Source organism: Pithys albifrons, chromosome 18 (genome assembly GCF_047495875.1).
Source record: "Pithys albifrons albifrons isolate INPA30051 chromosome 18, PitAlb_v1, whole genome shotgun sequence".
Lineage (NCBI taxonomy): Eukaryota > Metazoa > Chordata > Aves > Passeriformes > Thamnophilidae > Pithys > Pithys albifrons.
The window spans coordinates 6,464,937-6,489,795 of NC_092475.1; the positions used below are offsets into that span (position 1 = coordinate 6,464,937).

The 24,859-nt window shown below is 43.0% G+C and overlaps 2 protein-coding genes across 2 annotated transcripts in view; one reads left to right on the top strand and one right to left on the bottom strand.

Moving 5' to 3' along the window:
* The window catches only part of BMP7 (bone morphogenetic protein 7), a 46,380-nt gene extending 43,255 nt beyond the window's left edge, over positions 1-3,125 (top strand). The window contains exon 7 of the mRNA XM_071572568.1: positions 308-3,125. Within this exon, the coding sequence (XP_071428669.1) occupies positions 308-457 (150 nt within the window). The 3' untranslated portion in view covers positions 458-3,125. The remainder of the gene's footprint in view (positions 1-307) is intronic.
* Positions 1-24,859, bottom strand: part of SPO11 (SPO11 initiator of meiotic double strand breaks) — a 136,348-nt gene that overhangs the window by 83,525 nt on the left and 27,964 nt on the right. The gene's annotated exons all lie outside the window — the stretch shown is intronic.

Below are 24,859 nucleotides of genomic sequence, written 5' to 3' on the forward strand. Positions count from 1 at the left end.
CTGAGTGGATTGCTCACAAAGCTTGGCCCACACATGCCATAGAGTTTATCATAACTGGCCTCCACTGCAGAACACTGACTGCTCTGACAAACAGGAGTTCTCTAATGAAAACCTGCCTCACTGAAAGATTTCCAACTAGATCAGCTCCTCACACGCAGGGACATCTCAGGATGTTTGTACACAAAGCCAGGTGTTCCAAACATGTCTGAGGGAGTGGGTGGGACAGACAAGGTTTTCTGGGAAAGCAATACATGGGGGAGGAAAGGGGAGAAGTAAATCTTAACATACCTCTGCTTTCATTCCGCAGGTTCACTTTATAAACCCAGAGACTGTGCCGAAACCCTGCTGTGCTCCTACACAACTCAATGCCATCTCAGTGCTCTATTTTGATGACAGCTCCAATGTTATCTTAAAAAAATACAGGAACATGGTGGTACGAGCATGTGGCTGTCATTAGGTTTGTAGGAAAGAAAAAGAAGAAAGAAGAAAGTTCTTTGTAAAGGGTGGGTTTGTATGGCTGTGTGGGGGAGGGAAAAAGTTTAGTGCTCCAGTCACGGGTTTAAAAAAATCCCAATTTTTAGGACCAGACCTCTGAAGGTTCAGACAATGGAACAGTTTCTGGATCTGAAGTGGCATTTGAACACATTTTGTTTTAGTTTATTACAGACAATGAGCTTGTAAACTGAAACAAGCCAGAGAAACTGTTTAAAACCAAATCTGCCTACAAAATTGGCTCCTACAATACATACTTTTGCAAATGAGTCTTTCTGAAGATTGCAAACTCACTGATGTTGATTGTGAGTTAAACAGTAATAATCTGCCCAAGGTGAGACTGTGCTGTGACTAATTAAGTGTGTGTAGTTCCTGTAACACCGTTTGCAATAAAATAAGTGAACAAAATATACCTGGAGTGAACAGGTATTTTGTTAGAGAATTATTACTTTCATCCCTCTGCTTCAATTTCATGAGCAAACCCAAAGATAATTACATGCAACTACCAGTTTAAACTACAGTAGCAAAAACTGGATGTGGATTGACACAAATTCTAAGCACAGACCAGGCTAAGAAAAAAATAATTAATTGACAAGCAAAAGAACTGAAGAAAATAATTCCAAAGAGCAAGACTGCTGGGATATACTTTTTTCTATGAACAGGGAAGGAAATTTCCTCCTGCAACCAGAAAGTATTTGAATTTGCTATGAATTTGAAACAGGAAAGCAGGAAATGCTGAGAAACAGGGATTAAACCCAATGTTTAGCTGGAGTATCTTAAGCAGTTACGGAGCTGTGTATGCCCCTTAAAGATCCAGCTGCTGTTTGGAAAATGTCCATTGACTTCACTGAGGGAACAAGTTCCAACACTTTTCTGAGAACATGGAGGCTCAAGTGCAGAAGGTGCTGTAAGCTGGGGTGTACACCCAGCTTCACACAGACTAGAAACAAGCTGTGAAACCTTCTTTCCCAGGGTCAGTGCTTCTGATAACCCCCCTGCTCTGTTGGCTTCACCTCGGAAAAAAAAAGCCCCTTTCAAGAGCCACCAAGAAGTTGAAACCAGAAGCAAGAAAATGTTCCCTGAAGCCTTTTATTTTTCCTTCTTTTAAAGTCACAGGTTACACAAATATCACACTTAAGTAATTAAAACCTAATTAAAGTTATTGCGAAGAAGAATACAAAATTGCAGTAACCAATCACAAACCCATTCCCCACTTCAGCATGTGCTGGGATTACCAAAGTAGGATTGGCATAAATTTTGCCATGGAGACAAAAAAGAAAATTCTGCCCAGTAAAACACCAGGTCCACAGCACACCCAGCTCTAAATCTCCAAGTTTCAAAAACCTAAACCTCCACCAGATGGGTCCAGGACATAATAAATCCCTGGAGATGGGTCTCTGCTCAGCAATGCAGCCACAGTGGGGACTTGGCTCCATATCTTGCCTTAGAGGAGAGTTAGAGAAAGAAGATAAATGGACACAACCGCCTGACTCTGGACATCACTCACTGCTCTGCTCCCTTTAAGTCACAGATCAAATCCAGACCAGATGCCTCACTTTAAAAAGAATAAGCAGAGGAAGAAAAAAATCCCACTGTCTATGAAATGAATTGGAAACTTGTTTCTGATGGTCTAATTCTAATCTCATCTAAGTGTTTTGATGTTTTCCCAGCAGTTTTCTCAGTAGCAGGGTTAGGCTTATGGGAAAGTGGAAGTCTGTCCATGGCATCAGTAAGTTTTGGACCTTTCAGCCTTGGTGAGCTGCTGACATGTTGCCAGATGTGCCTGGCACCCAACCCTGGCAACTCAAACATCTGCAGGGCCAGCCTGGCAGCAGTAGGGACATTCCATAAGCAGGACTCCAGCAAAGTACCCCAAGGTGAGGCTTTGGCCAAACAGTTACAGACAGCCCCAGGGGAGGACAACAGCTGAAGCCAAAAGACCATCTCTCCTGGAGCCTGCAGACAGGACCGTCCACGAGAAACAGCCAAAAGTGCCCTCAGTGCATCCCTTATTTAGGCTGAGGAATTGAACTCACACAGATGGGAAGCGTCGTTTGACATTGTATACATATGTACACCAGTGCTTCTGTAAACCTCCTGAAGGAAGTGAAGGTGCTGCCTAGAAAGTTAAAAGCTGATAATGCCTAAACTTCCACTATTTAGTAGTCAAGGATTAGTTGTTTTTTCTTGTGGGTGTTTCAGTGTTGGTGGTCATTGCGTTGGTGTATTGCATTTTTAACTTGGACCACGGTATCTTGCTGTATAGGGTTCATATATTAAATATGTGGGGATTGTTTCTGTTTTGGGGGTTTTGTTGTTGTTTTTAAACATAATAACAGGATTTCTGTTGCTAGGTTAAACATCAGCTTCACTGTTTGTACATTTTATGTAAATAGTTGTCACAAGCGGAAGAAGAATTATTTATTTCCATCTCTGAATTCCTTTTCAATCACATCCAGGCAAAATGATTCTTGGTTCCTAAACACATTTATTTCCTTATTTAAGAAGATATTTATTAACAGTTGGCAAAAAATGCATACAAGTTTCTGGTTCTTTTCATAGAGCAGTTGTCAGAAGCCTTTTTGTACAAACTAGTCAAATAAATCATTGCAACTTTACAAAAGATATCCCGATGATACTGTGTATCTGTGTGGTTATTGTCCTAACATTCAAAGAACCTTTCTGGATGGACAATATTTCATCTTGAGCCTCTGTTTTCATGTAGTTCAATCTCTGTGTACGGGCAAAAGCAGCACATGTTGCTGTTTGGTGCAATTTCTTTGGTCCAAATACAAGAGGGAGGGAAGAATACAAAAAATATGAATGTGTTTTGCAGTCTGCACTGCAAAGATCCATGATTGAATTATAGTGCAGCTGTCAGCAGCTGTTTCAAAGAAGCAGGGGGTAAATTAGTTCTGTTTACTGCTAACATAGTTCAGAGATTTAGTCATCCCAATAAAATTACAGAGGCACAAGAAAGGAAGAAAGAAACTCCAAAGAAACATCAGCCAAGAAGCTGACATTTTCTAATTTAGATTGTTTTAGCATATTTCAGAGATTCTGCTGGCATGAGGTTTCCTACTGTGGATACCACACTGCATTGCTATGGAGGCAGCTGAAAAAAATAATGGTCAAAATCCCTCTATTAACGAAACATATCTTTGGGGCATAACAGCAATTTTGGGGTTCTTGTTTACTTTGTGCTGTGAGCAGAGATGTGCCAGTTTACGTAGACATGGTTGCTGAGCCAGAGGATTAAATCATCAGCATTTTGGAGTTAATTTGCCATCTTCCACAAGCAATTACAAATTCATAAGTAAATTTGCTTTGTGCACTGCTCGGAAGTCCAGCAAACCATCAGTGGAAAGACCCTTATTGAGCTAAACTGGTACCTACTCAGCTTCTGTAGGCCTGGACTAATTTTATAAAGATGATCCTCTGGTATTTCTCAGCATGCTCCCAGTTCTCTGCATTTAGATCCAGTGTAAGGCAGGGGTAGTGCCAGCAAGGGGAGGAAAACTAAAATCAATCATGCTGCTTTGCAGGGCCAGCCTTGCAGCCAACAGCAGCTTCACTGACTTCAACACGTCCAGCCTTCTATCATGAAATACCAGTTGGCTTCCAGCTCTGCCACAAATACACACAACTTGCTGGATGTGCTTCGGAGCAGCTTTCCCAGCCTGGGAGCCAAAACTGTTCTTGAGCTGATTGCAGCCTCCCCTTGGTCTGCAGCACTCCAGTGGCTTTGTCTCCTCATCTACTGTTCTGGAAGAGGAATTCTTGACATCAGTATGTACACTGCCATAAACTGGCAGGGCCATAAAACTCCAGTGAACGAGCTTCAAAACAGCTAAATTTATCTGAGTAATGACATTTTAAAGCACATTTAAAACATTTTATAGATCAGTTATTTTAACTTCCTTTCAGGCCAAACTTGAGGATGTTATTTGCTTAATTGAGCTGTTTCAGATCTGTTCCAGTACTGACAATAACATCCCTTTGTCCCTGCACAAGAAACTGCCTCCATTGTTGCCAACGTTCATATAATAAAAAATAATGATTTAAATAAGCCTTAGTATAATTTTAACATTTCTGATTGTTATGGAAGTGTCAGCTGTAAAGCCCAAAACCAGAGAGGGAGAGCAGAGCTTGTGCAAGTGCAGCTCAGTGACATGGCCAAGGGCTGTGGGATTTCCTCTGCTGCTGGATTCAGTCCTTTCAGTTCTGCCTGCAATGGGAGTAGACACTCTCTGGATAAAAACCACCAAAGACTCATCTTTTGAGTTCAGAATTTGTATCCTCTCAATGCTTCCATGCAAATACCATGCTTGCTCACTTCCATTGCTGCCACAAACACATTATTCTCTGCATGCAGTAGTTCCTTCAGAGAGAAATTCTGCCCAATTAAGCTAAAAGGAGCCTGTTTGAAGTTTTTATTTATCAGGTAATGATTGACAAGACCTCGAGGCAAAAACTAGGAGCACTTTATGCTACAGTCATTCATTACCCAAGTACAAAGCAACACAAATGGTTTATTGTGGCCACTTTTAGTTACTCTGTTTTAAATAAAAATATCTATTCCCTTTTCCTGCTTAACGCTGTGGAATTTGTATTCCTGAACCAGCAGCTAAGAAAGACCAGGAATTTTGGATAACATGTTTCATGCTCTCATTTGTTTCCTAGTGTGCACATGGGCTTTCCAAGGGTCCATTTGCTGACCAGACAACAGGAGGACTCTTCTTAATTTTATTATTTTGAAAGTTATTTATTGATACTGTGAGGGTTGCCACTTTGGGATAAGTCTGCTCTTTTCTCCAATTAGTAGAATCCTGATGTTTGAATTAATTCTGTAAATTAAGACAGCACAATCTTTAAACAGCTTGAGTTTGGGTTTAAAGAAAAAGGAAAACAGGACAAGCCATAGTCAGGTTTATAAACTTCAGACTTTTTTTCCACCAAAGAAAAGTACTGGGGAAACAGGGGGAGAAAAGGGAGCTCACAGACCCTTAGAAAGGCAGTTTTGCACTTGACTAATTTTTGCAGGCATGGTTAAGCATCTAACCATTTGCAGGATAAAGCTCTATATGGGGCTGCTTGAATTAACCTCACCCTCAAAGAACTGGCTTGCCTGTCTGCAATAAAACCCAATCCAGGCCAGTCAGCAGTAATTTGGGGAATGGAGCATTTGTGTCTGGAATTGAGAGGGGGTGAATGCCTCTATCCAGTGCAATGTCCGTGGGCTTGCCTGTAATTAAAAACATGCTCTTAGCCTTTCCCTGGGAGCTGAAGTGGCTCCTGAGTTAGCAGCTCTGTGCTGCTGATAACTTTGGACTAATGGGCTTATTTTAAGCAGATCTTAAGGAGGGGATGCCAGGAATTCAGTGGATCTGCTGTGCTTTAGCATGTCACCACCTGGGGCTCAAGCCCAGCACGTCAAGGTTATGCTGTTTCCAGACAGCACATACAGGTTTAGAATGTCACTGTGAGTGTGGGGCACAAAACCCTCCCCAGCAGCACTGGGAGCCTTCCAGCCTGGCTCCCCACCTTCCCTTCCATTGCATCATCTCTCCACTAAGGGCTAGAGTGGGCAATGGCCAGACACTGCTGGTGACACTAGCAAGGTGACCTTTGGCTTGGCTAATGAAGGTGAACTGCAGCAGGCAGCTGGATTTGTTCCCATGTTATTTGTTGCTTGCTGCTGTGTCAGGTGCTTCATATAAAATATGTGAAAGCAGAGACATTCAGAGTCTGGATTCTGTTATGAAGGGTCAGAGCTCAGAGATATAATTTCTCAGGTCCCCACGATTTAAGCCATTTTGTTCAGTGTTTGTAACAAGCTGTAGACAAGAGCAGAGTGGTCAGTGGCTCTACACCTGCCTACCTTGGGGAGAAGCACTAGTCAGCCTCTTTAAAAAGAGATATTTGGGCAATTGCCTATTGAGAATAAATTCTTCATTTTAGCTCTATCTTTGGCTACATACTAAGCACACAAGAAGGGAACACAAACTAACATACTTAGTTGATCGAAAAATGACATGGGAGCTCTGCTTGTGATTTGTTTATACACTTCTTACAACAATCTATGGCCACTGCTGGTCTATATTTAGCTCCTGAAGTTAGAATCCAGCTCTTAAATCCACTGAATTGAGTTGTTCTTCCTTAACAGGGAATGACCTGGTGAGTCTGCAGTTTTATGATTTTGCTAATTAGTCTAAAGGCATGTTTCATGACACTTCAGGCTAAGTTTTGTGGTAGACAGCAAGTAAATGGCCAGGCACTGGTGAGAAGAAAGTGCAGAGACTTTGGAACTGAACAGGCAGGTTCTGCAATCCATCTTGCAGGATTGTCCTGGAGATGCAGCCAGTGGTTTTGGGGAGCAAGAGCATGACACTCAGTGAGGCCGGGCCACCATTGCCTTGGAGCAACTTTAATCAAGAGAGTGTTTCCCTAACACCAAGGCAATGGGTTTTTTTTCTTTTTGAAATCAGAGAAATGCACAAGTGATTCCAAGTTCAGCTCAGCCCATCAGATGTTTAGGTTTCACATGACTACTGAGAAATCAACTGTAAAAGCTGGTGCAGTTATATACACACATCCCACGTGCAGAACTTGAACTGTAAACACTGGCAGAGAGTCTGGTTTAAGAAGCTGCAGTCAATATTTTGTCAGAACAGCTCTTGGAACCCCCATTTCCAGAGACTTATCATGCAGGGGGTGGGGAGGGAATAAATCTGATTTCACTGGAGCTATGCCTACAACTTCTCAGCCATAAAGCCTTTATTTATGGCTGTTACACAGCATGAAGAATTCAATTTGTCCTTTGTTATGAATTTCAGTGGATCATGTAACTGTTTATTTCCAGATATTTAAAAAAGAAGTTGGCATTTTAAGTTTGCAGGGTCAAAAACAAAGCTACTCACAGTCCATACTAGTGGGGATGTACTTAAACCACACTTGGAGACAGGAGGTCCCAAAGTCCTGCAGTTTCTTTTACTGGGTCCACAGAAAAGGATGTGACAAAGCAAAGAAGGGCTTTCATGAGGTTGGTGTGCCTGGGGATGAAGTCTAGGCTGTTGTTTGAGGTATCCTTCAGCCAAGGCTCCACCAGCTCAGCTGCTCAGTGATAACTTGCAGTCATTTCAGTCATGGTCCCCTCCAAGAGCTGCTGAAGGCACTTCTGCACAGGAGTAGGTGGAAAAGCATAACTAATTCAAGACACAAACTGTATCAGCTCTTCACAGCTTTGAAAGATTTCCTGCTTGCAGTAGCAGCTGAGAACAAGATGCTCAATAAAAAGAGTATCACAGCCAGAGAGACGTGTGTCTTCAGTGACTCACTGCACTTTGCAGCCTGATTCCTCTGCAGTGGCAGTGTAGAGTCACAGTGACAATCCTGTTCATTAACACTTGCAAAGCATTCCCTCTTCAAAGCATTTTTTATTGGTGTTAGTTAAAAAGGAAGAAGATTGTATTTTGTATTCATTTATTTCATGTTTCTCATCTGGTTCAAGAACAAGCCTTGGGAAACCTGTTGTTTGAGCAAGAGGTAACAGCCTCAAGTTGAAAGACATGGAGGCTCCTTCCTGGGACTTGTGGGAGACTGACAGCAAATTAAGCCCACAGGTCAAATATTATGTTCTCCAGATGGAAGTGACAGTCTTTGAGGAAGCAGATCTGGTTTTCTGCTGCAGCACCTCTCAGAAAATCAAAAGAAAAACATCCTTGGGACACTGCAGGATACCGGATTGGCTTTTGTTTCATTTCCAGACCATGTGTCAGGCATACTCTGAGGTCTCCTTAAGTGTCCTTCTTTCCTTCATGAACAGAGGTAGAAGACCAGCGACTCATCAAGTCAGAAACTTGATGGTGGAAGACCAGGGAGACACTTGCAAATGAGTTCACTCCAACTCCTCCAATGGTTATTTTCCAGCCTTAATTTCAAGCCATCTTCCTGAACTGCCCTGTTTCCCAGCTCTTCGTCTGCTTTGGCAAGTCCTCACCACTGCTGTGCTTTGGACATTTTTGCAGCCATGTATGTGTCTACATGTTTTAATACACAGTGTGTGTACATGCAATTAAGAAAAGTAAGGTAACTTGACTACTGCCCCAAGAACTAATGAGTTGAACCCCTGGGTAGGCTTGGAAAAGGGCTTCAAAACAAACAGAAACTTCGAAGTCTAGAAAGTAGCAGAGAGAGAATGAAGAGGAATTTAAAAAGGGAATAAGCACAAAGTCCTCTTGCCAGCCAACAGGTTTCTATGGATTAAATGGATTATTTCTGCTGATGTGACTAACACAAGTTACACACTGATGGAGAAAGGTGGAACATACCCAACATCTCTTTTGTTATGCCTCCAAAACACCTTCCCCAGCACTTCCTTGCCTATGTCTACAGGTACCAGACACAGAAGAAATTTAGCCCTCACTGGTCCTTTCATGCATCTTCTGAGGCTCTCAGTTCTAGATCCAGGTGATAACAATATTTAATGATTTAGCTTTAGCTTTCAGATCTCTGCAAAGTGGCAAAAAACCCCCTGTGCATAGGTTACCATAAAGAAAACTGTTGATACCCAAATCTCCATTTACATGGAGATCCTAAATCCAGTTAGATTTCAATGAGGTTTTATTGCTTTACAGGAAACACATGACTTCCCATCCACACTATGGACATAAACACATCCTGGGTGGGACATGCTGCATGTTTAGCAGCTCTTTCCTGAAATCTTCAACATTCTACCTAGTCCCAGAATATCAGAGAGGCTCCATTTACTGTTCCTACTACTTAAAACTTTTTTTAAAAAAAGGATTTGGGGTGATTTATTGTATGACAGTAGTGACCTCAAGGGTTTGTTCTAGGCTCAAGATCCCCCAGTTTTGTCAGCCTCTAGTTGGAAACATACAGATTAATTAGACAAAGGCATGACAAACCCTCCCACCTCTGTTCCCTTCCTCTGAAGGGAGTGTAGGAATGAGCAACACACCAGAGGTCACACACACATTTGCAGAAGAGTTTACATTTAATCAACATATATCCCTCCCATCCTCCTCTACATATGAGGATCTTCTAGGGAAAATAGCAGTTAATCAATACACAAAAATATTGAGCTACAGCTCTTTCTGCTTCAGTCAAATTAAGGAGGGACCTTTTCTGTACAAAGACAACTGATAAACACCATGCCCTATACTTAGGTCTTCATTGCTGGTGTCTACCTTAATTGCTGCTTCCCATTTGCTTTGGCCTCTTCTCAAAGGAAGCAGCACATCTAATTGCACATGGGGGGAGATGTCTGCCTCTGATCTGTCTGACCAGTTTCTCCCAGAAGTAGTTTAGAAACATGTCTGTTGGTAGTAGATGAAACCAGTAAATGAGAGCAGCTTTGGTATTCAGCCATCTTCCCAAAACTAAAGGATTTCAGTAGGATGTTGTCACATTTGGCTGCCAAAACTACTTATTGTGCTGTGAGTTGTCAGCCAAAATGAAGCTCTACTGCTGCCTGGAGTTGTACTCATTGAGGCCGCCTCATCTTTGAGAGGAAACTGCCACATCCCCCTCCCTGCTCTCTCTTCTTCCACCATTTGCTCAATTGCATTACCAGCAGCAACATCAGAAAGTTTGTGGTGGTGGGACTGGAATTCCTCAGCTGAGTTTATTTTAACACATATAGAATACTAGATATCCACCAAGCCATATATAGAGGTGGGGCTACATCTGTGAAGAAGAAAAAGAAAAAAAAGCCCTATACTTCTGAAAGCCACAAGGCCACAAAGATAGATTATGTGAATTACTGTCATTACTGAAATTGCGGGTTCAAGAAGAGACTTCTAAGCACCATGCATTGCTCTAGCAGTTTGACTATAAGAACCACTGTAATTACAAAGTATTTTAAATCATGCCAGTACAAACATGATCTGGAAATGGAAAATACCGTGCTAGTCATTGCATCTGGAAATTAATGGCTGGCATGGAAATGCATGGAACTGGTTACTCATGCTGAGCAGTGGGCACAGTGAAGTCATGTCCAGCACCACTCCTGACTACCTTTGACTACAGGCAAAGGTTATTTCCAGTCTCACCCACACTTCTGGCAGCCTCCAAATTCAGGTGCTGCTCCTCACAGGGAAAGCTGGCATTGCTGTCAGGGATCTGAGCTGCCAGCTCACAACATCCCCAAGTGTCAATAAAGGTGTGACACACAAAGGCCAAGGAGCTGCACAAGCCACATCAGCCTCTCTTGCAAGATCAAAGCAACATTTAAGTCTAAGTAATACAGAAAAAGCATTTTAGTGAGTCTACTTGGAATAACAAATTTTAAGGCCTTCTTACTAGAAACTTCAAGAAGAGAGTTTGCAACCAAGTAATTGCCATTAAAGAGGGAGAAACAAATAAACAAATGTATCTTTACAGCAACTTCAAGATACAGTGCGCAAGCCCCAGATTTTACAGGCAAAAGCAGCATTTCTCCCCATTCTCTGTGAAACAGTTGTGGGTAAACAGCAGAGAGAGACAAAGCAGAAGCCATTTACATCACTCCTAGTGCGCCACAGCCCTGGCCCAGGAGCAGACAGGTTTCTTCCTCAACATCAGTGTCCCAACTGCAGGTGCTCACGCCAACAGGGCGATCCCACTCCTTCATTGCACAACATCCTGAGGACTTATCTCCAAACCCCATCAGTCTGGAGAGTAGCTGTCCTTATCTACTGCGGAACAGCTGTTGTGGGCTTCTGTCTACAAGATCAAAGGAGAGCTTATTCCAAAAAGCCTGCATTGCTCAAAGCTGGAATCGGCTCGCCCTGGGATAAAACTCACCACGTCCCACACAGGGCTGGGGAGCAGAGCAGCAATGTCGCTGTAGCCAGGACTGCAGGCTGAGCTCTTCTGTCCTAAGGACAAGACCAGATCAGCTTTCTAAAGCAAAATACCTCTTCCTATTCCTGTTATTGCAGCCCCTGTTCCAAAGAGTGCTTTTGGTCCCCTGCGTGGATAAAGCACCATCTGCTCTTCCCTAAAGGACAAGCTCAAGCTACAGCAGAAAAAAACTCCGTTTCAGGATTAATTTTTCTGCAGGGTTGGAAGAACTTTCAGAAACCTTCTCCTCCTCTCTGTGCTGTTCTTAACCCTGGCCCTGATTAGAGTAGAGTGGGTAGCAGCAGAACTAGGCACAACACAGAGATTTTGCCCACCACAGCAACTGAGACCTCTGCCTAATTTGCTTCTGTATACAACCAGCCCCAGTTCTAGTCAGGACCAAAATGAAGTTGAAGCCAGAGCAAAAAAGGCATTAGAATAATAATTAGAATAATATTACTCCAAAAACACTGCACAGAAGCTCCTCTCCTAGGATTCACACAGTATTTCAAGCTGCAGCTTGTTCAGAGATGAACCCGAACATCTCAACACCTCTGCATCCAGACTCATAACCAGGTTGCTGACTGAAGACCAAATGGTAACGCTGGAAGAGGCTGTTCATCTGCTGGGTCCCACAGCAGCTCTGTCAACAGGCAGGCTCCTCCAGACCCCACCTCTGGCCGCTCCAACTTCACCCCCACAGCAGCCACACTTCTCTGGTTCTCAGTCATTCCAAACTACTGTATCATTTTATTTAGGAATACAAAAGTCAAAGCTTACCTCTCTAGTACCAGAGATCACCTTTTTCATTTCCACCACACAGTCATCTCAAGAGAAGCAGGTTGCAGGATCAAGATAGCACCAGCACTTTGTCCTTCCAGGGTAAAGAAAGCTCACACTTCCTGAAGACACCAAAGTACCAGAGGCCACAAGATTTTTCCCTTCTCAGGACAAATCCTGACTTCTCTAACCAGACCCCAGAACTAAGATGGTAACTCCATCCTTTCTGGGAACTTCTAATTTTCCTCTCAGTTGGTGATAATTTACGCATCAGGTTTTCTCAATCAAGAGGGACCATTCCCTCTCCCCCAGGTGATTTGTCTTATGTATGGAGAAGCCTCTCTCTGCCCTTCACACAGGCTCCAACACAAAGAGCTCACTAATTAAGCAATCATCCATTATTAAGGGCAGTCACCTTCACTCAACTGATTGTGTTCTTGCACAGCCTTTCAGAGGCCTTTGCTGGCCACAAGAAGCCACACACATATTTGGCCCCACTGGAGCGAAATGTTCTGCCTTACGTAACTGTGGGGATCAAGAAGAAATTGCCTCTGTCCTGCTTCCCTCTCCCTGGGGCTCCTGCAGCCAGTCCAGTCCAGAGAGGCAGGAGGGTCAGGCATTCCTTCCTCTGAGCATGGCTTGGGCTGCCTTACATGGCCAGTTGGGCAGTGGGGTATTCCCAGTCAAATCACTTCTTCCCTGGAAAGTCTGGTGTAAAAGAGGTAGATTTTTCACATCTCATGGCTCATTGTAACAAGGATTGCTCCTAAAATTGCCCTCTCCCAAGATTCTCTAGAAGGTTGGGGGGCCACATCTGCAGAGAGGCTGGGAGCCCTGCCCACGTGTGTGGGCATATTCATATGGCCTCAGATGCCCAAGGCTGAACACAAGGAGGTTTAGTGGAGGCACAGAAAGCTTTTTCCCCTCACATGTGACTTGGAAAAGCAATTGCAGGCTGTGCTATCTGTCCCCAGCCCTCTATCAGCCTCCCAAGCACTTCCTCAGAGCCACAGCTCGTATGCTCAGCATCACTTTAATGTGGTCTCTGTTATTTTTGCATCTGGGTTCCACATTTAGGAATCCAGCACTTTGAGATGCAGTGACAGTGTCCAAACTGCTTAACTGGTTGTTTACCAATCCCCCTGTTTCCTGCAGAAGGATTTTTCTCCAGTTCCAGTCTTCCCACACTGGCACAAGGCTGTGTTTTAACATGGAGTTTGTGAGTCTAAAGATTGCATCAAACCACACCATGTCTTAACACAGCCTTACTATAACTTTAGTGATTTACACATCAGAGAATTTCAGGGCCTACTACAGCAAAATTCCTATATTGAAAGTTGATAATTGCTACTCTCACTTCTGTACTTTAACAAGACATAACTCAGCATGATATGGAAGGAGTTGGACTCGGAGTCTTGACTTCTGTTTCACATCATCCACTGCGTAACCTTGGGCAGCAGGAATCACCCATCAGTGCCTCAGTCTCCCTGTCTGTAAAATTTTAATTTGGCAGCTGTGGCAGAATGTTTAAAGGAATGGATATGATGATGGACTGTAAAGCACACAAAGCCTGGCACTGCATGCAGGGGGCAGAGGTTATGCCAAGGAGCTTGGAGTGGTCCTACTCAGTGAGCAGACAGACATGAGGGCAAACACTGAGTGGCCACAGGTCCTGCCCAGTACATCTGCCCCAAACAAGTAACCAGAGTGCCTGGGATGGGTCACTTCCAAAGCAGTAACTGGGAAATCATAAAACAAATCAAAAACCAGACAGTGTTTGGCCACCATCCACCTGCCCTCATGTAGATAATGAAATGGCCTCTCTGATAGTTCACTGACTGGAAAATGTATCCTCTCCAGATATCTGTGATGTGTCACATCTCACAGCCTGGCTTACAGGCAGATCTGCCACCTAAGGGTTTTATAGTCCCAGCAGAAAGAAGGGAGCAAGCTGATCCCATTGCTATGGAGAAATAATTAAGAGGTTTTGTTGAGTAAGATTTCGAAAGCAAGAAACTGGAAATGACTGAGGGTCTTAATTGATATATATTTCAAATTTTCACTTTTATCAATAACTTCCTCTTTCTCCACTGAAAAACACCTCTGAAATAAAAAAACCCCACTCTATTAAAAAGGTGTTGTATAAATAAAGTACAGATGTCAGACATGAGGTAGACTTATTTTAAACTTTTGTTAAAATTTGAAGGAAAGCTCTGAGAGGGATTTGTAAGAATGTACTCATTTTTATCAGACCTTTATATTAAAATGCAGTTGTCATTTTTCAGTCTGTTCCTCATAAAATAATGTACTTCAACAGACCTGCACTTTCCATAAACCAGGTTTAAGTGTAAGTACAAGGCAGTTCCAACAAGGCAATGCCAAGGGAATGATCCAGGAGGGAGCTAGAACTGGGAAAGGCTCACACAGCACCTACAGCAAACTTGGGTCAGTCTAAAAACAAAACATGTATTAGTCTGACTTTGGGGATTGGCTCACTCCTAAACTGTTTAAGGGATTCATTCATTCATAGAAAACAGTGGACCTGCGTGGCTCAGGAACTCAGGAATCGAGGGGATCCCTGCTGGCTGTGGGCACAGCTCTAATGGACAGAGCTGGAGCACCCAAAGCTGCGTCCAGAGAGAGTATCTGGCAAAATTAAGAACAAAGGTGTCTGAATGGTGGTGCTGGGGACATCTGAGGATCCAGTGGGACTTCTCTGTCCCTCCTTTCCGTGTTTGCACACCAGTGATCTGGGACAGACCTGAACCATCCACTCGGATAAGCCACTGCCGTGTGCACTCTCCTGAGTTCACATTCCTCAAAGAAGGCTGAGCCTACCTTGAAAGCTTGTCTTGTTTTCTCTAATTCAATCCGGAAAACAGCCATATTAATACCAACAGATACCGCCCACACACAAATCAGAAAAATTAAAGGGCCTTGCAGAAGTGACTGTTTCCAGTGGTCAGATCAGCTGCAGACGGAAGCAATTCGAGATGCATTAAAACTAAGAGGCTGTGATTGTCCAGAGGCATTGTCTTGCAGTGCAACACTTCTCTTTAGCTCTTCAGAGAGGTTTCTTGGAATTTTTTCAATTGCTTTTCTGCCTGAAATATATGCTGCATTTCAGATCTTTCCTTTCCATGTCACAAGAGAATGAGCTAAAAGTTCATCAATAGCCTATGGCAACATCTCAGTGGAGAAAGTTGAAGTCATTTCTTAATGCCATTTCTTATTAGCTGTCATTATTGTGTAAATGTTGCGAGTACAAGAGCGCAGGAGGTCTGCTGTTAATCATTAGGAACCTTGGTTTCTCCCTGCCTAGCAGTTAAACCTTCAGAATCATTTCATTTCTTTAAAATACACGGAAAACTGGCTTCTCCCAGACCCTTGGGTGTTCTAGTGAATAATACTGTGGACTTAGTTCCCAACCAGCTTTCTGTAGTTACTTAGTTAGATAGATCTTCTATTTAAAGATAAGTTCCATCCCACCCCTCTGCAATCTGGTTATGATTACTGGTTACTGCCACCCGCAGACTGATAAACTTGTAACAGCTGCATTGCAGGAAATCACCTCCAATTCAACCCTGATGTTGTAGGGATGTCTTTAGTTAGCTTAAATAGGCTTTTAACATTCATTTTTTTGTGTGCAAAACACCTATCATTAATTTTGACTTGAGAGATCAAACAGTTAACAATGTGTTGATCCTAGCTTACTTTCAAGTGATGTATTGTATCATTTCTGAGAGTTATGAGGGGTTGATATTTTCTTTTACTAATGCATCAAAGTCGATAAGTGAATGGGGCAAACCCGCGTCCTGGGAAAGGAAGCTATTAACAGCTCTGCTCGGAAGGTTCTGAGGGCCACATTGCGTCATAGCCCTCGAGTTTATTGAATGTTAACTCTTTTTTTTTTTCCTTAACCAAAGGAAATGAGTTTCTATAATCCTCTGCTTTGAGCTGCATCCTCAGTGGGGTAATGAAAAATGACCTACGCCATTTGATAGCGCACTGCTTTGCACACAATAGATCTTCACAAGAGCAAGCACAATGCCACTCTGGCTTTTTTTTCCTCCTTGTTGAAACACACAATGAATTTATTTATTGCTGATCTAAAAGGCACTAGGACAGAACGGGCACAGCGGGGGAATTGCCCAAGTTGAACTTGGCATGGTAAGAAAGCAGTCCCAGAGAAAATGACCAATGTTCAGACTTGGGAGAGCAGAACATTTTCAGAAGGAGGATCTTGAACTGGTGGGTTCATGCACATGCAGAGAGCAAGGCAAATTGGTTCCAAGAACAAGGCATCTGCTTCCTTGAAAACCTTTTTTTTTTTTTTTGGCAGAATTTGTATGCGAGTTGGGCATGTTGAGTGATTTATGGGGCCATTAAACATACACTAAATCAATCTCTATTAGGGAAAGAAAAGCGCCATGTACTTAAAAAAGGCCCTCAAGCTAGATTGTTGAACCCAGGGTCTGATGTTGCGAGGCAGAATGGTCATTGGTAATTTGGAGATGTAACATGAACTCAGTCAGTCAATGCTGATATGATAGTTTTTAATGTTCCATGAATCCAACAAAATGTGCATCCAATTAACTACTACTAAAGGACCTTATTTATAAAATAATAACTGTTGTGGTCAGGTTGCACGTTTTCCATTCGTTGGTGTACACAGTTCAGGTTGCAGATTGTGTGTGTGCGATTGATACAGACAAACATCTGTCTTGTGCTGCTGTCACTGGCACAGCGGGTCAGGGATGGCAGCAGGGATGGAAAGGTTCTGTCCCCATTAACACAGTATTGGGCTGGGAATGGAGGCAGGAGAAGGGCTTTCTGCTGGAATTTAGCAGCAAGAATTAAAGTAAGAGGTTGTCCTTCAATAAGGGATCTCTCCAAAGGGAAGATAAAAGTGCTGGAAACACTGAGTTGGTGAAAACCTCAGCTGTTTACTTAGTACTGTTTTGAAGCTGAATAAATTCATCGGTGGTACAAACGCATCCTCCAGTCCATAGGAAAAACATCCTCTTTTAAAAACATATCTGAGTTATTTAAAGGGTATGTGCAAAACGTGTGCATCCCAAAGCAGTCCCTTTTCCAATGTAATTTCATTTTAAGCCCATGCAGTGTGCAGACATTCACAAATGCAGGCAAAACCAGGTTTTATGAACTCCCCTATGAATTGCCTATGCAAACAAGCGTAACATTCAAATGGAAACAGGCCAAAAGTATTTTGTGAAAAGAGCATTAAGATATTTTCTTCTTGACATGGTTAGGGATGGAAAATCTGCAGCAAAGCTCTACAACTTTTCAGAGAAAATGCTCATATGTATATGTGTGTGTACACACATGCACATGTAAGTTCATGAGAGAGTGACATGTAAATTTTCTGACATGCTGCAAGATGAGATGGGGGAAGTGAGGAATGCTCTGTGAATCCAAGAGCAGTTCTCACCCAACTTCAGCTTTTTATGGCCAGCTTTTCTCCAGTATTGTTTTCAGTTAACTTTTTTTTTTTTCTGATTTCAAAATAAAAATATTCCAAGTGTGAAATAGTCTGAGTTTCAAAAATGGAAAAGCAACTTAATAAAAAAAAAAGCAGAAAACTAAAGTGCTTGGGGGAAATAGAGAAAGAAAAAGCAAAGGAGTGAGATTGTAACAGAAGCTGACATGGATACAAGAGAGGACATGGAGGTGATGAGACTGTCTTTGACTTGTACCAGGACCTCGTCCCTCCACAAGAAACTCTTGAGCTTATCCACAGTCCAGCACCTCCTGCAGCACAGGGATCATCTGGGGAGGTGTCTGAAGCAGAAACTTAATTTTGTGTAGAATAGAGGCAATGGGATTTAAGTTTTGGATCCCCTACAGGATTCAAGGGTGGTGACAGCTGAAGACACAGTTAATATAAGAAGTCCAAACCAGGTAATTATTTTGGCAATAGAGGTTAATTACAAAGAAAACACGTCAGTGCTGGATTTCTCCTGAATATAGGCAGATAACACAGACTTTTCTAGTATTTTGGCAATCAAGTGCACTCTCCTGAGACTCACACTTCCAGAAAATACTTTCCAGGAGAAGTAGATCTTCTCTCTAAAGACCAATAAAGCTGCAACAGCATCAAGATTGGATAAAAGAGGCACATTAGTGGATTACAGGGATGTGCAAGACGGTGCTCAGAAATTTCCAGTTGAAAAATTTGCAACAGCAGATAAAGAGTGGTGGAAACAGAAATGGAGCAAACCACAGGAGAAAACTTGAGGCTGAGGAGTGTCTTGAGGAAATCCAGAGAAACCCCCAAATGTGTAGCACATCCAGAGCTGAATTAGAAATCAGGGCAGTTTGGGTCTCAAAAACGCAAATGCTTCTCTCAAGATTTCGACCTTCATCTCCCAGCACTTCAGCTGATCTGCACCAGTCCCTGCTCTCCAGCCAGTCTTTCTGGGACCAGAGGGGCCATCACTGGAGCAGGGACAGCTGTTGTGGGAGCAGGGGTGCCAGGATTTGCTTTGCCTTCCAAGCGGTCACACACAGACAACGGGAAGGGCAGTGCCACATGCCCTTGGCTCTCCACCAGCAGGACCTACTGCACAAGCTAATGCTCATTAGAGTGAGCAGAGCCTGCACACATCACCCCAGGAGCCCTTGCTATTTACAGGGAATTGAAAATAATTGAAAAGAAGACACTTGTCTGGAAAGTGTTCCTTGTCAGCTTGCCTTCCATGTGAATGAGGCTCCAGGGAATGCGTCATGTATATATGTCTCTGCCTTCCCAAGGCCTCTTAACTTTTCAACCCACTGGTTATGTTTAACCACATTGATAGGAGGGATTTTCTAGGACTGATAGAGAGAGGTGTTGGAGGTGGAACATCCTGGGATGCTCCTTGCCTGTGGGCCACCCACATTCCCTGTGGAAAAGCAACCTTAGGGACAGTGCATGCCAGGCAGGCCTTGCTCAGAGCACATTTTTGCTGAGGGACAAAAGCCATGGGGAGATGAGGTGCCCTCAGCTCAGGGGCTCACAGTCCTTGCCCTGCTTGGGACCAGCATTACATCTCCAGGGTCTCTTTGCACCCAAGCTTTGATGCTGCTGCAGTTCAGGCTATCCTAGGATTTTCACCAAGCCACAGTTTTTCCTCTCCTCCTTGAGCAACTGGTGAAATATCCAAACCTCCCTCCTTGGCTTTTCTCTTTTTTTCATTTGCATTAAAACAAAACAAAACAAAAACCCACCAAAGCCTCCAAACAAACCTCAACCCCTTTTGATTTTTCTTTCATGGCAAAAGAAAACCCAAAAAAACCAAAGAAACAACTGCCCTTCCCTCCTGCCTCCTCAAACCCTCTGGGCAGTGTGGAGGTAGAATGCCCTTTCTAATTTCATTGACAGTGCTGTTGATATATAGGGTAATTTTATCTTAACAACCTGTAACAAAGGCTAAGACAGTAGTCGTCTTACATTCCAGACAGTAGGAGATGTTTACTTGTTCTCCCAGCAGACTCTCTCATCATTTACCCAGACTTTATTAGGATACCAGGAAATGGGAAACCTATAATTTAAGAAATGTATCACATAGAGAAACTTCTTCTGTTTGGTAAATAAAAGGTAGCTGAGGATCTGAGGTTAATTTGCTTTTTCCAAAAGTTTCTCACCAGTTTTCTTATTCCTTCCCAAAGCTTTACCCAGAGTTAAACCTTCCACAGAGTGTGATATTGGAGGAAAGACATCACTGGATACCTCAAGCAGGAATGGGATGTGTCCTCCTAACCCCAGGGCTCTGGGATGCTATGCTGGCCAGTTTGAGGCTGAGCTGGCAGCAGTGGCCACAGCACACAGAAGCCTTCAGAGGATGAATATGTGTCTGTGGGCAGGGATAGTTTTGTCTTTATCTTTAGAAATATCACATTGTTCAGGCTAGAAACACACTCTGAGCAATGTCCTTCCTTGGGGCCAAGAGAAGGGGAAGGAAGGGAGAAGAAAGCACATTATTTTGTATCAAACATTCTTATGGGTTCTTGCTTCTTAAGCAAGTTTCACAGGAGTGTTTATTCCTGTTTACGTAGCTTGACATGAATGCCTGGCTTTGATTTGAGGACAAACTGCCCCATAAACTCATGAATGTCTGAATTTAACCTTCACCTTTTCCCCCAAACTTTACTCTTGCTTTTCCTTTCGTAATTGGTGACATTCTTACAGCCAAATTTAATAAAATACACGTTATTGAGAGTGAACTAGACTGTGAGCACAGACTGAGGCAGGGAGGGATGATGTGTGATGCTGGTCAGTGAAGGGGAGAAATTCCTTCTAAACCCAGGTCCTGAGACAGAATTCCTGCTGTTTAAGACCGAGCTTCGCAGGGGCCAGAAAACCATTAGCAAATGAATAAACCTGGTCCTGGCTCTACCCATCAACCACAGCTCGGCTTCTCCCTCTGACAACTTAAACAAATACCCAAATTCATCAAACCCAAGTGCTCTAAGTGCCATTGCCTATGGATCACAGTTCCTGTCACACCATCAATCCACGCTGATTGCAGTTGTTGTGAGAGATGATCAGCATCTCCCCAGGCACAGCATGCTCATCCTGAAAGGAGGCAGTCACCAATTTTGGATATCCATCAAAGGAACATTTTCTCTTTAAGTTGGGCTTCAGCCTGACTGCCCTGCCGTTGTCAGCCAGGAGCAGGGCTTTCTCTGGCATCCTCCTGACAGTTGCCACTGTAGTTGTGTGGGCTACACAGACTCCATCTATGCTTGGATTTGGCTGTGTGGTTTTGAGGCTTCTCACCCTACAGCAGACTCCCAAAGAGTGTGGTCTTTGTCATCTTCCAAGTAGCCATTAAAATGAGAGTTGAAGTCAGGGTTATGTTGTACCACAAACCTTTGAAGAGCTTCTTTGCGGGCTAAGCAAAGCAAACCCAAAAGACCACTGATGCACTTACTAGGTCAAATCCATCTCTGCCATGAACTCCACCTAATCCAGTGGAGTCATTGGAGGGGGAAATGTGGTCAGGTCTGTGACTATTAAAGGACAGATAAAGACCTCTCACATTTGGACATATCTGATCATAGCTGTTCTATTTCTCGGCACAGGAGAAGAGAGGCTTTTTTTTTCTCTCACTTTATACATAAGATTCACTTAGATATGGACCTCACCAGCTGCAGCTTGCTGGAGGCAGTAATGGATGGAGGTAATTTATCCTGTGTATTTTTTTCCCTGAAAGGAAATTTAGTATTAAAATGCAGTCATCATGGGGTAGGAAGAGAGGGAGGAGGGAATTGAGAGGATAAAAGGCGTGACTTTAATGACAGGAAAAGAAAAATTTGTGAGCTCAAACTAATGCAACTTTCAAACTCAAATAGATGTCACCATGGTGACAAAGCCTCAGACTTCATAAATTTTTTCCTCTTCCCCTTTGTGGTGAGCCTAGTACCCTGTTAAATATATCCAAAGCCTTTTAAAGAGTCATTGGAAGCATCTGATCAAGTAGAAGATTTCCTTGTAAAAACACCCATTAGATATGGGGAGAAACCACATCTCAAGCTGCCTTCCTGTCTCTGAACACCAAAAACATGAATTTTGGAGTTAAATTCATGCCTGTATGAGACAACCACTACAAACAGCAGCAAATGAAAACAGTATTTCAGTACCTGACCAGAAAGATCTCTTTAATGATGCCACTCAAACCTGAGACTCACAGCAGGTTCTCCTGTGAAATCTAACCAGGCTTAGGTCTCAGTGTTGACTAGATATGCCTCACTCAGCATTTGCAAGCTACAAACATGTTGTGAGCCTGAATATTTCAGGATTTACAACTGCAGAAACTACCCAGTGTCACCTTTCTCCCCTTTTACGGCTCAGCCATAATCTTAAATTCAGCTGAATACAAAGACCTGCCTGTAGACAGCTAATCCTAAAGACAGAGCTTTGTGTGAAACTTGGAGGGGAAAAAAGAAGGAAAAAGAAAGAAATCACTGAGAAGGATTGGCAGGAAACACAAATATTTTTGGGTAATTTTTGCTACCCTGGTTAAGGGCTGCACTAAGAGGCTCCTGCTTAGCCCTGGCCCATTCTCACACCCTGTGCTCACCAAAGCAGGTAATTCAGCAAACAACAGATACTGCAAACACAAGCTGGGGTGGGAAGTCCTGTGCTCTGCCTGCTGCGGGCACAGGTGTGGGAGGTGGTTGGCTGAGCCTGGGGAGGAGCAGCAGCTTTTCCTTTCACACAGGTAAGGATTATCCACCGGATCAACGGTGAAATCCCAGTTTGATAATGCTGCAGTAATGCTGATAATTACACAGCAAAGCCAGCCTGTAACCCAAATCCTAATTGCATTTAAAGAGTTCTGGGTGTTCCCAGTGGGGATGCTGGGCTGGGATATTCCTTGGGAAGCTGAGCAGTCCTGGCTGTCCCAGATCTCCCAGGGCACTGAGGACCTGCTCCTGCCAAGCCATGACCCAGAGCTGGAGCAACATCAGCCCAAGCTGCTTAACATTTTGCAGAATTTCCAGCTGTGTTGATCTTAATTTATATAGGCTCTGATCCAACAGTTTCTCAGACTGATGTAGCCTGAGGTACATCAGGTCTTTCCACCCTTTGACCCACCACGGTCAGCAGAGCTTTCTGAGTACCAGGCACCTTAAGAGACACCTGACATCTTCCCTGCTGTGCCTCTGCTAAACAGAAATACTGCCCTCAGACACCAATGTACTCCCACAGGTATCAGAAAACAGGAGGAAAAGGGATAATTTTAACCTCAAAAAATAATCCTGTAACCACCTTTGAATTTCATACAGTAAAAAAAGCCATTCACATCTTAAACAGAGACCATCTGCACATGTGAACTCAGAGACCTTCATTTCGGTTTGAGAAACCCACCAAACAAGGAATATCTCCATAAAAGAGCACACTGCATATTCCCCCTGGCTGTATGGAATTGCCTCCCAGCATTGCTGCTCACCTACTTCAGGAAATTAAAATGTGAAAGGTGCTGAAAATAAGTCAAACCAGTTGGAAGCTAAATAAGTACATAAATAATAAATAACCTTTTTCTCGCCTATTATATTACTACATGAGTGAGTGTATATTACTACATGAGTGTATATTACTACATGAGTGTATATTACTACATGTATGTGTACATAAAGAAAAATGGGGTTTATAGTTCTTCCCCTGAGGTGTTAGTCAGTTAGCAATTGGCTTATTTTTGTATTATTTAGCATAATTTAATGAAATCGTGTTTTTTAGGGAATTAGGAATGTCACCCATATTATGGATGCTGAGAAGAAAGCAGAACTGCCCTTGTGATATCTGGTTTTCCCTCACAGTGTGTATATGAGCTCTATGTATGAAGCAAAGACAGACTTCCCCAGTGAGCAGAAATCCTCCATTTGCCAAGCCCTCACTACTCTCACCCTTCTGGATCCCAGAGAAACTTGCAGACATGGTTTAGGATGGCTCCAGTCTCCTTTTGATGCTTACAACTCAATTTTGCAATCACTATCCAGGACAGCTTGTGAAACCAAAGAAGAGGGATGATCGAGCTTTTATTGGGAGACTTTCTACTCACTGCCAACTGCAGGACTCTTTTTACAGTCTGTGCCTCTTTGATATATGACACAGGCTGCTGTGTGGGTGCTTACCTGCTACAACTGGTTTGATTTGTCCTGTTTCTTTCTTGTCTGCATATGGTTTGTGTCTATGTGTACTTTGCTAATCTCTCATGGCATTTTTTAAGTAGCCAAACTGTTTATGTCCATGCTATTTTTGTCTAATTGGCACCAGTGAGTATAATCCAAATTACAAATGAAAAAACAAAATTCCCTGCTTTTAGATATGATCAACCATCTTAGCATGGAAGAATTCAAAATGTTAACATACAACACAGAGCTCTCTACAGTCATTTACAAGGCACTTCCAATTGACTAGTGATGAGAGAGTAAATTAGTGCCTTGTTACATTTATCTGAATGTATCAAAGTAATATTAAAACATCTGAGGCAGAATCTGCAAATTGTATAATGTCATATAATTAGATAAAATTAAATTGATAATAACAGTAACACATTTCAACTTCCTCCAACAAAAAATTATTGCATCCCTGTTCTAAAGTCAAGGACTTAAAGTACCAGATTCCCAGGAAATAAATACCTTACCCAGGAGGCAGCTGAGCTGTGCTCATTTATATCCCCTGAGAACCATCATTGATTAAAACACTTGGTTAATGTTATATGACATAGAGGAAACAGGAAAAGATGCTCAACACTGCTTTTGTGATTTATCCATCACACTTTGTTTCCTCAGTGTGACTTTCCCTGGAAATGGACACTGCTCCCTGCTGTCCCATGGCCAGGAGAGATGCAGCAGCAGCACATGTGACTTGAGAAGAGAAAAATCATTCATTTTTAAGTGTGGCTTAACTTCTCTGAAGGGATCAACCTTACCTCCATACAAGTGCCAATATACAGTCTTATGGACCTCATACTCATCCCTGTCTAGTAGGAGCTGTGAGGACCAGAGATGACTTGTAACGTCAGCTTGTCCTGGCTCTGGGCAGCTCATGGCACTGGCTGACTCTGAGGAGGACCAGATCACACAGAATTAAACCCTACTAAAGCCCTGCCCTGGACTGGGAGACTGCAGCAACTGTGGGTTAACGCAGGAGCAGGGAAGCAGAGAAGGAGTCTGAAGAATGCAAGAGTCCCAGGTAGTAAATGCTGAAGTACCTTGATGGGAATTCAGGTCC